Source organism: Myiozetetes cayanensis, unplaced genomic scaffold (genome assembly GCF_022539395.1).
Source record: "Myiozetetes cayanensis isolate MyiCay16 unplaced genomic scaffold, myiCay2020 scf2-11, whole genome shotgun sequence".
NCBI classification, from domain to species: Eukaryota; Metazoa; Chordata; class Aves; order Passeriformes; family Tyrannidae; genus Myiozetetes; species Myiozetetes cayanensis.
Window position 1 is genome coordinate 15,836,249 of NW_026087411.1, and position 12,049 is coordinate 15,848,297.

At 38.1% G+C, this 12,049-nt stretch overlaps 1 protein-coding gene across 6 annotated transcripts in view; it reads left to right on the forward strand.

Annotated features, from left to right (window-relative positions):
- The window catches only part of DISP1 (dispatched RND transporter family member 1), a 90,582-nt gene that overhangs the window by 53,583 nt on the left and 24,950 nt on the right, over nt 1-12,049 (forward strand). For all 6 annotated transcript variants that reach the window (XM_050316471.1, XM_050316473.1, XM_050316472.1 and 3 more), the window contains one exon: nt 2,150-2,686. In XM_050316471.1, the coding sequence (XP_050172428.1) occupies nt 2,150-2,686 (537 nt within the window). The remainder of the gene's footprint in view (nt 1-2,149; nt 2,687-12,049) is intronic.

Sequence of the window (12,049 nt, forward strand, 5' to 3'; positions counted from 1 at the left end):
CTGCACCCTGCAGGTGTTATGGACCTAAAGCCAAAGGATGGTGGGTCTGTCTTCTTGAAGGGCTGGATATTTGCAGTATCTCCAGGCTTTATTTTCAGTTATTGCAGTAGACAGTAACTTTGATCAGTGTACAGCATTTCAAGTGATAATATGGACGTGTGAAACTAATTTAGAAACAGAAATGTAGCAGCATCGCTGTGCAGCCTATCTCTTGTGTGAGTGAATGTGAAAATAAGCAGCTAGAAATTCCTAAAATGCTGCCAGACAGCTCGAGAGGAGCTTTCTCTGCCTTGATGTCCAGCTCTCTCTCTGTCCACTGAGGTTTGAAGTTGCCTACAGTGCAAGGAAAAAACAGACTGTTCAAACACAGCGGTATTTCACGTAACTAATATGTCTCTTTAGACGAAAATGAAGTTCAGCCAGCCACTTGAATTTACTCTCTATGCTCAGGAGAAAGTCCTCCATGGGCTTGACTTGCCTGGGCCAGGGGAGGGGGTACCCGTCAGGAATGTGTGGAATTGGAGGCTGGAAAAAATATGCTTGTCAAGCAGCATATTCTCTTGTTCTAAGCGGTTATCTAAATGAAAGTGATTTCCCAGGGCATCTGGCTCGGCACATGATCTAGAACAAATAGCAGAGGATTAATTTTCATCTCACAAGTGAAGGATTTAGCTCTGTCTAGGGGAGATGCTGTGCGGGGGGGCTGCCAGGGGTAGCATTCCTGTCGTCAAAGCACTTTTTGCTCAGAATTAGCATTCAGGCAATTAAATGGCTCAGCTGGCTGGGCAGGCTTAGAGCTCAAAGCTCTCAGCAAAGGTATCAGGGAAGAAAATAAGTTAGAAACTTCCTTGTTTATCTGCCTTAATCTGTATGTTGTGTCTTTCTGCAAAGTTCAGTGTCTGTAATGCAAACCTTGCAATTTGAACTTAGAATGTTGTTGATTAAATTTGGAATTAAAAAGGTAACATTAAGTTAGCCAAAGTAGTTTGTAATCAGCTGATTCTGGTTTTTAAGGAAGTGTTGATTTATTCTTCTAAGTAGTACATAATTAGTGTTCTTTCTTCCTCTTCCTCTGTCTCCTCCTTCCTCATCCAGCCCATCTAACTTGGGTAACAAACTCCTATCTGAGTGTGATGTTTGACCTTTCATGTTATTTAGCAAAATAATGATCTCCAACTTATTTTAATACTTTACAAAAATAAGATTATAGTTAAGATGGGAGAAATTGACTGCAGTGAGGACCTCACACAAATTTTGATCTTGAGCCATAGTCGCTTTTCCAGTGTTAATAGTTCTCGTTTATTTACATTTTGTTTGAAAAAGATGAAACTTTATAAGAAAATCTTTTAATATCCTTTATTTACAGCACAGTCCATTTCTTTACTGCCTTTAGAATACATGTCTCTTGGAAGCAAGAGCTTCTCTGTCAGCAATATTTCAATCTTGGAATTATTTTTTTGTAAACTTGGGAAAAACATGTGGTTGTGTTCTATCTTTTTGGAATTCATAATGCTCCTGCTAAAGAGCTAGTCTACTTTTCAGAAATTTTGGTATGTCTGCTGAAGGGGCTTGATTTATTTAAATAAGGTATTTCAAAAGAATGTCTTTAAAAACATGAATATGCCTCGTTTTCAATAGAAATTGGAGATAGGAAAGAAGGTTATTGAAGCCAGCACATAAATGATTATTAAACAATCTCTGCTGTGTGGTCCTGTCTCCTGCAGGTTTTCAAAGCACACAGGCAAATTGCAGTGCAAGGTGTGGATGGTTACACAGTTCATACCAAAATCTCTTTTTATAAATAGTGCCTATAACTTAGTCTTGTGCAAAATGATCCTGTTCCTGTGCATCTCAGCCATTACTTAGCTGTGACACAGCTGTGACACTGTCAAATTCATGGACTGTCTATTCATTTGACTTCTAGTTTGGTTTAATCACTGAGAAATTTACATAACTTCACTCTTAACATATTGTTGAACCAATTTAAGCCCTTCAAAACATCTCTGGCGATGTGGGTGTGCCTCCTTTCTATTTCCCTGTGTTGTGAAAAACAAAGATGAGAGCAGAGCTTTACTCACTTTAGAATAGTTATTTCTGAGCATCTGAAAACCCTGCAGCTCTGTTAACTTGGCTCTGTTTGTTTCATCAGGAACATCACAGACCCATCGAGGACTCGGAGCATGGCCATGAGCAGCGTCAGTGACTCTGTGGTTCTGAGCAATGGCAGCATCTTGTCAAATGCCACTGGCACAGGTATTGTTGCAGCTAATGATGGAGACGCCACAGCCCAGCAACTCCCATCCAAGGAAACCCCAAGAACAAAACCAAGTCCAAACGGCTGCCTGCAGCTTAATGGTACAATCAAACCGTCCTTTCTGCCTTTAGACAACCAAAGAACTCAGCAGATGTTGTCGCAGTGCTGCCACCCTTGTCCATACCATCATTCTTTAAGTAGCCATAATAGCAAGCAAGAATGTAATTCAGTGGTTGGCAGCTCAGCACCATCTCCCATGACTTCGTGCTGCATGCAGCCACACACTGAGTATTCAGCATCTATTTGCCAAAAACACAACCCCGTCTATCAGCCTACCTGTTGTCTTCAGCCCTCCCCATCCTTCTGCCTTCACCATCAGTGGCCTGACCATTTCCAGCATCACCCTGTGCAGCAGCACATAGCCAGGATAAGGTAAGCAGATTGCAGTATTTTTTAGTTCTCAGTATGGGTAACCTTTTCCATAAATGTTTAATTTTCTTACAAAAGTAGAAGATTGAAAATTTTGGATGATGAACTAGATTTCTTCACCAGTGGTTTTTACAGGTTAATCTTTGATGCATTACCACCTTTTTTTTTTCCTGAAGAAATCAAGTTAGGAGACTAGTGTTGCAGGGCTGCGTGAATATTCCTGAAGTGAATTAATTCTGAGAGGAAAAAAAGGCTGGTTTTTTCTTTTTCCTGGGGATTGTTTGGAAGCTCATTAGCTCTTCTACAAGACACAGCGTACACCTATATTGTGTGAAACAAACCGATACAGGAATAGCTAAGAATACACCAAAAGAACTGGTGTGTTTGCACAGTCTAACCAAAACACACATTTCCTTAAAAAGATGCTTTTAAAAACACATTCAATAATTCTAGTCATAAGTGTACTGGGTGTTTTTTCTTTGTCAGGTCAGCTGGCTCAGTGGGTTGCCCCCATGCCTTTTTAGTGTATGTTACCTGCTAAACTTTGAAGCTATGCTTGGACTGAGAAATTTTGGATTGTTCCAGGCTTTACTCCTTTCTGTTCTCTGCTTCATACAAATGTGCCTCTTTATACTTGATAGCTTTGGAGTTCCAGTGACAGTCCCAGCTACAAGGAGCAGCAAACACAAGGAAAATCTTCTACAGCCTCCTGGTCCTGGGCAAAATCAGTCAGTCCAAGGGGCAGTTTCTGAAAACCAAATTCACTGTTGAAGAAAGACACTTTGAAGCTTTTAAGCAAGGTTATTTTTTTCTGAGTTGCAATTGGGCCAAAATTGGTGAATTTTCATTGGAGTACTAAAAGCTCACCTTCTCCCTGTTCTCCAACATCTGCAGCCTTGTTTGAAATTTTGAGCTACAAGTATTTCTCAGTCAGTTGTAATGATTCTGTCTTGATGAAATATATGAACTAATTTTAAACTTCTGAAAATATCAGACTGGGAAAAGTATGTAATGTGGAAAAAGTCGAAGTGAATAAAGCTTTTTTTCATTAAGGTGAAAGCAGATGCAAATAAGGATGATAATACAAAGTGCAAATCAACTTTCTTCTGCCAGTTATTCCACTTAAAAATGGAAAAAATCTTAGTTGTCGGAACTGCTTACAATCAGACATGTTTTTTCCACCCCATACTTGTTTAAATGTCAAGTAAAGATGAAAACTCTCATATAATTTTGTATGCAGAGGTATGCAGAAGGTCAAGCCATTACAGAATCAGTCAGTCATACTTTTCAAACTGTCAGAATGGATGCACTGATTTCACTGGTTTTCTCCCTGTGCAGCAGGACTGTTAAACTTCATCTGTATTCCATAGTCTGGGGGAAGGGAAAAAATGCAGTCCATAATCTGGGGTTCTATTCTTAGCCTGTAAATAAGAACTGTGAAAATTTCTTCTGGATAAAGTAAAATAATGTAACACTTCACAAGTACAAAGACTGCTTGAACATCTCTGATTGGGCTCTTGAGCCAGGATGCTTTTTTTCTTTCTTCTTGCACTTCCTTGCCATAGTACACATTTTTACATGAATGTACATAAATTATAAATGATGATTTATTGTAAATGGTTTGTCTTACTGTTAGCAGTCAAAACAAGATGCTATCCGACCTTTAAGGCACTGATACTTATTTAACCAGCTGTATGTGTTAGCATACTCTGCAGTTTGATTGCTGTTTCGTTTCTGGACTTGCTTCTAGCTAAGGCAATAGAGTGCTAAAAAGTGCTAAAAAGAATAGGTGATAAATGTGTATTCATTTTCTACATGCTCAGGTAACTTTCTGTACACAGAAGAGTAACACTTAGGTGTATGGTGTTTTTAAGTGATCTTTGTTTCATACTCTAATTTTATTGCAGTTTGAGCTTCTAATCTGCACAACAGCTTATTCTCCACATATTTTTTTATTACAAGGCTCACTGGAAATCATCCAGCTTTGTAACATGTGCGTGTTTTAACAGGGTTGTTTAAAATACACGTTCTCATACAATACAATAATTAAATTCAGTGTATATTCAAACTAGATTTAATTTGGGTTCTTTGTATTTTTAAAAAATGCATTCAAATATTGTTATAATTTTAAGAAGGGGGAAAGATGTGATTAGATAGAGGGGGATGAACACTCTTTGCAAACTGTATCTCTCATGCTTACAGTTCTGGGCAGGTAACCAATTGTTTCAGCACGACAGGTTTTGTCAGGTTTTGAAGCCCAAGGCTTAACATTTGTCAGTGACCTAATATTAAAGGAATGTGGCTCTTGTATATCATTGCAGATTGGAGTGTGTAAAGACAGATTGAAATAATGCCACACTTGTCCTATCCTCTTAAAGCTGGCTGGATCTGGAATTTTGTAGTGGGTTCAGCTTTGAAATTGAAACTAAATTATATGGAAACCTCATCTATACACCCTACCTTGGAAGTCTTTGGCAGCTGGTAATTTTTTTAGATTGGTGAAAAAGTCTTGTAGCATAAAAGAAAATATTTTTGTTGGTTTGCAACATGATTGTGGCAAAAAATTCTACTGCTAAAGTAAGTAAAATACGTCAACTGCTGGTTTTAATGATTCTGATTATTTTTGTATGTTTTTCTGAGGTTAAAAGATCTTGAGTAAAGTTTTTTGTGTTATTTTGTAGTAGTTCATGCAAACATGTTCATACCTCTCTTTTTAGTGGGCGCATTATCTTGACCACAAAAACACTCTCTGGGAAGTTCTCACTGTCTCTCCATATCAGAATGCAGTTGTCTGGGAATTTAGTTTGCTTTCTAACAAACCATTTCTAAACTTACCAGTTTGGAGCATTATATGATTAGTGCTTTTAGTAGTGTTGGCAGACTTTTTTTTCCTGCCCTGCCCCTTTGGAGGACTCATGCTGAAGTAACCCTTTTTGCCAGAACGCATTTGTGAATCTCAAGAAACCTATGGAGCTTAGAGGCACTGGGAGGTGGGCAGTTATTGCCCCTCATTTCTGCCACCTGCTTCTGTAGTCATCAGCAACCTTCAAGGTGGAGCAGAAATGAGGAAAAACAACCAAGTAAGGCTGTCAGTCGGAAGAAGTGGATTAAGCACGAAGACTGATTCATGACAACTGGAGGCACTGAGTTAGGAGCCACTAGGAAAGTGTAAAACTGTGCAGCCCAGCAGCATGTTTAGTGGGATGAAAGGAGGATAAAATAAATAATGAAGGGTTGTACACTTCAGGAGAACGAAACACTACGATAACAAAAATAAACCCAGAAAATTCTTACAGTCTTTCCTGGTATTTTTCGAAATCTATTATTTGTATAGGAACGTGTGCATGTAAATAGGAGGGGAAGAGGAAGAAGGTGCAGAGATCGTTCAGTAAGTTGTCTTAGGATTGTGGAAGGCACGGGATAACAGTGGTGGTGTCTCTGGTATCAAATTGGGCTGCTTCTCTCAGACTTGTATGGGAAGCTTTTAATAGGAAAATGCCAGTTGAAGGCTGCCTGTATCCTTCCTAATCTTGATATTCTTTTGGAATCTCTCTTTGATGATAAAATTTAGAAAGCTTAGGTCTGTGGATTCAGAGACAAAATGTAGGGGAGAAGAGTTCGGGGAGCTGTGGAAAAACTGCTGGTGCTGCTGATAAGGAAGATGCTCCAGACTGCCAGTGTGTGTGGTGCTTGCACTTTTGCAGCATCAAACCAATAAATTCATACAAGTACTCTTTGCTCACAGCAGACCTGCTTTATATCACCTACTGTTATTTACATTTCAAGACTATACTGTTAACGCTTTTGACTAAAGCAGATAAGTAAAGAGAGCTGTTCTGAAAAACATCTGAATTATCTGTGGTGAAAAAGACAGGATAAAAGGATGTATTGGATGATCTCTCCACGATCATACAATCATCTCTAGCTAGAACATGAAAAAAAAAATCTGTTTAAAGCCTTACAGAGTCATTAGTTTGGCTGAAATTTAAGACTTTGTAAGTTGCCCCTCATCCCCCACCAGCCTAGTTTGGAGTAGCTCCCAAAGCTTAGTTTAAATTGCTGTTTAGTTTTCGCTTGCTAGACCAATTTATATTCTAAAGAAGGCAAAAACCAGCGTCAGGAAACTGGTAAAGCATTCATACCTCCAGACTTATAGTACAGCTTTCTTTCAGTTAGATTTAAACCTTCTTTTGAACTGTTTTGGCATTGCAGATTTATGTGGCGGTTCTGGGATTCTGGGTTCTGCTGCGTCTCAGAGTTCTGTGCCACACACTGCTTAAACAGTGCTGCAGATCTACTTGAATACTTGCACTTCATTTAGTACTTAAAAGATCTATAAAAATGAAAAAGCTGTGAAGTGAGAGTAGAATATTACAACTCCCTCTTACCCATTTTATATTTTCCTTCTAGTTACTTCACATAAAGATTAGAACCAGAAAAAAAAATCTCTTGTTTTTTCAAAAAGCAAGGGAATGTTTGCCAAATACCAATCTTAATAACAAGACTTTGTTATGAAACAGTTCCCTGCTTGATTCCAGGAAAAGGATAATTGTTATCTAGTACATTCTGCATGGCTTGCAGAGCTGATAATATGTATACATGTGTATAAAGTATTTTCAAATATTCTCATTTCAACAACATTAACTGTTCACAACAACTCCTATATGGAGTTTTTTAAACAGCCTATCCTATCTTAATATTTTCCATTTTGAAAGTTGTTAGCTTCTGCTTTATTTGATGCATTAAGAGACATTTTTGTTTTCACTTGTTATGTGAATTGTATACTAATGTAATTTGTACAAAATAAATATGCATATACTGTGTTAAAATGTTAATAAAAGAGACTTTCTGCCTTCCTCTAGGAAGATTAAAGATAGGTATCTTTAAAAAAACCCTTTAGGTCAGGTTGCTGAAGATCAGATTTCTGAAGCGTTTTATCAAGCTTCAGCAGGTAAAAGGCACACAAGCTGTTACCATCATTTCATTCGGTGTTCAGGATGTTGCAAACCTCTTGGTTCATGCTGTAGATCTGGAGTTCCTGTGTATTGCTAATTTGTATGGAAACAATTCTGCCTCTATTCTCATTTAAGTCATTTTTTTTTATGCCAAAATAGGAGTTCTTTCCATAATGGAGAGACTGGAGGTGTGTGGGAACCACAAATTAGACGCTCCCTTTTGTGAGCATTAACAGTCCCATGGCTTACTTGGGGATTTTGAGGTAGCTGAGAAAAAGGAAAGGGAATGTGAAGCCATCTCATGCATCCAGGTCCAAATGTGGGATTCTTTGTTGTGCACATGTGGAGAAAGAGCTCTCCCTGGGACCAAATGAACTGGTTCTTTTTCTTTCTTGAAAATTATTTTTCGTGTCCGTCTAATTTGAGCTGTGCTTTCATTTTCACACATTTTTATTTTAGTCTTGCATTATCCCTGAGGATGATACTTTAAGGGTTTTATTCTGGTTTTTATTAATTCATTTACTCTTCCCATGATAATTATTGTGCATTGTTGGCTGTGCAAACAACATGCTGCACTTTGTAGAGCTGAAAGCAAAGGGCTGACACACAGAGACCAGAATACAAATAAAAATGCCATTTATCATTCAGTGGCTGAACAAATTAAAAATAACATGCCTAGAAAAATACTATGTGCACTTACAAAAAAAAAAACCCACACCTCATTCATTGGGCTGTCTAAGGGATTTTTGCAGGCTTTTAATTGTGTTGTTTGCACAGCCCACAATGCACAATACAGTTGTAATTGTACTAATTAATTGTTAGTATTTGTCTAGACTTCAGATTGCTTTGAATCAAGCATTTTTGACATAGGAAAAAGATGCTTAGAAGGTTCCTGCTCTGGTCTTAGTGCAGCTGAGTACCAGCCTGGCCACATTTTGCCCTGCAGGCTCTGCTACTTACAGGCTCCAGGCTCCACGTGTGCATGAAGATGAATTTCCCGTGCCCTGTATCCCTCACCTTTCCTTGAACAAAAGAAGACCTTGCACATAACCAGCGATCTGCTGGGCCTTTGAACTCGTCTTCAGAAGATGTAAAGCTGATAATGTGAGGGAAACCATAAAAAGCATGGGGCCTTTCTTTTGTACTAAATTGACTGGAAAACCAGCATCATCTGTGTTCAGTCTTGAAAAGGACTACTAATAGGTGGGAGTTTTGAGATTACTTTTAAAACTGAGCATTTGCATACATTTATTTAGGGAAAAAAACAACCACGGCAGAACAACCAAAATGATGGCAGTTTGTTGGAATGCTTTGACCATGTTTAGTTGTTCTCCAATACTTCTAATTCATTTGGAGGTTGTGGTAAGGTTCAGATGTGAGTAAAGAGAACACTAGACAACAAAGAGCAAAACTCTAAACTATGTGTGGCCAGTGACCTGATTTTCATCACTTTTAAAGATATGGGTTTTGAAAGATTCGGGTATTTCTACTTAAAAGTTTTCAGTCTTCCTTAGGATGGGGGAAGGGAGGAATGAGAAGCATCAGCTTTGGAAAGCTCTTCATGAGTTGCCATAATTGCCTCTGTCTCTAACTCCTTCCAAAATCACTTGTCCTTCCTCTCTGATATGTGTCAGTGTTGTCTTCATCTCCTAGTAAATAATAATAATTGCTGTAAATGCTTTTAATTAGTCAGTAGTGCTTGAACAGCAAAAATTAAAACAAAATAAAATCCCAAACACAATGCAAGAAAGAAATAGAGAGGGTGCCTGAGCAATCTGGCATTAATTTTGCTAAACTAAGATTGCTGTGAGATTTCTGTGCAGGATATCTGCTGCATAAAGGAATCTCTTAAAGCCTGGACTATCAATGCAAAATAGAAATGCAATGGTACCACTAACAGATCAGTGCAGGTGAGGGAAGTTATAGGTAGAAATCCTGATGATATTTCAGGGAACCTGGCCCCTCTATTTGCAAATTAGGGTGTGTTTTGTTTTTTTTTTCTAATAAAATCATAAATAGATGAATGTACTGGACTAGAAGAGCTTACATGCATCACTTCTCCCATATTTTCTGTCATGTTAATGGAACACCTTTCCACAAAATTCGTGCTTTACACTTCCAGTTTGTAGGATGTTTAGTTTGTTCTGTCAAATGAATGAACTTTTACCAACTTTTTTCTGAGCGGTGTTGATTACATTAAATCTCTTCTATAGCCTGTTTAATCTTGCAGTGGGTTTTTTTGGGTCTCAGCTGCAATAGTGGAAACCTTAAATGTTCAGTGAATATTCCCTTTTTTGTTTGGTTCTCGCTGAGCGTACAAAACAAATGCGAGTGTCAGGAGATGCAGCCGAGACTGTCTCATTATGTATGTACAGGTTTTTATCAGTGCCAGCGTAAGCTGAAGAGCCTTCTCTGTGTAACTGCATACTAAATCCTTTTAAATCTTTTAATTGAGTTGAATATACACTTGTTTTATATCACTTAGAAGTTATGACGTTCTAAGTGACTGAATTCACAGACATTGGAACAGCAGTTCAACACTGAAATATGTGTTTGAGGTGAAATACTTAATTTAGAACAAAGATACCTAAGTAACTATTTTCATTTGCTGCAAGAGATAAAATATGCAGAAAGATAAAAACTACTGTTTGTCCCCATAGTAAGGTGAGTAATTTGGAGGAATTTTAAGTGCTTTTAGTCTATCTTCAGACACACACTCTGGTGAAAAGAGGTTTTCTGAGACCAGAAACGAACTTCGTGGTAACTTACATTCACAAATTCTTACATCTGCACAGGAAGGAAGACTGAAGCATGTACCAGTTGAGGCGTGATTTATGGCAGTCTGAAGTCTCCCTACTCGAGTCAGACTTACATATGCTTAATGTCAGTCATTACTGCCTACAAGAACATTCATTTCAGCCTTTGTGGAGAAATACCATGATACAAATAGGCACTCATGTACGTCTCTTTCGTTCTTCTTGCTATCATGGGATGGGGTTTTTCTTCTACGTGTGTTGTGATTTCTTGGGTCACGTTAATTTCCTGTCTGTCAGAGAAATACAAGATGGGACTATGACCTTGTGTTGCTCCATTCAGCTGGGAAGTGTAATAAAAACAGCTTTGAAATAAAATATTTTGAAGGAAGGAACATTTTGCCAGTAAAAATGCTGAAAACTACTCTAGTCATCATTTAAATCCCAGAACGTATCTATTAACTTCACTGTAATTACCAAGAAAAGAAAAAAGACTAATGGTTTTAGAGTTGTGAAGGATCTTGAAATAATATTAGGCTGCTCCAAATTAGCTGTTGGCTTGTTTTCAAATAATGATTCATGGTGGTATTTTACTAAGCTTTTTTTAATTGTCTTAAATAGTTCAGAACTTTTGTTTAACTTGCCAGGCAGCACTATATGTGGTCTTGCTCGTAGTGTTTCAGAAGTTAAAGGAATATATATGTAGCTTCAACTAAACCTTTTGAAGAAGTATATACTTTAAATTGTGTGTAAGCTATGCCATTTGAAGCTGGGACAATCCAGCTTAAGTATGTTTGATGGCAGTTTTCTTATTGACAGTTTTGGAGAAGTGTTTAAAAGTGGCTACACTCATTGGAGAAAAGTTTAGGGAAAGAAGAATACAAGAAAAGTGTTTATAGGATCTGTATTACTTGGCTCCTTGATATACTGTCAGATTTTCCTACAGAGAAGATGATTTAATTCCTTTACAAGACAAGTGAATCAAGTAGATGCTATTAAGGAAAAGAGCCAGCTTTAGTAGTAATTGACAATATTTAGTCAGTTGTTGAAGATGAAAGAGGGAATACGTTAAAAATCAGTATTGCAAACATGAGTTTCTAAGGAATCTTAAACTGAAGACTTGGTAAGTAAATCCTGGGCTCCTGCATCTGTACCTTCCATATGGAGCAGCAAGGAAAAGGAGAGGGGAAAAAACCCAACAATCCCCCAGCTTTGGAGAAGATTACAGGAGCATTTCAATTTCAGGTCAATTTCAGGCCTGTATGATATAAATTTATAGAAGTTTTAATTTTCAGCATGTAATAAATCATACAGGGATAGAATAGAATAGAATATTTCATTTAGAAGGGACCTACAGGGATTATCTAACCCAACTACCCAACCCATTCAGGGCTCACCAAGTTAAAGCACGTTATTAAGGCCATTGTGCCAATGCCTCTTGACAGACCCTGACAGGTCTGGAGCATCAACCACCTCTCTGGGAAGTCTGTTCCAGTGTTTGTCCACCTTCTCAGTAAAGAAATGTCCAGTCTAAACCTCCCCTGACTCATCTTCGAACCATTCCCACACATCCCATCACAGATCTCAGGGAGAAGAGATCCTCAAGAAGCTGCAGAGAGCAGTGAGGTCGCTGCTCAGCCTCCTTTTCTCCAAACTAG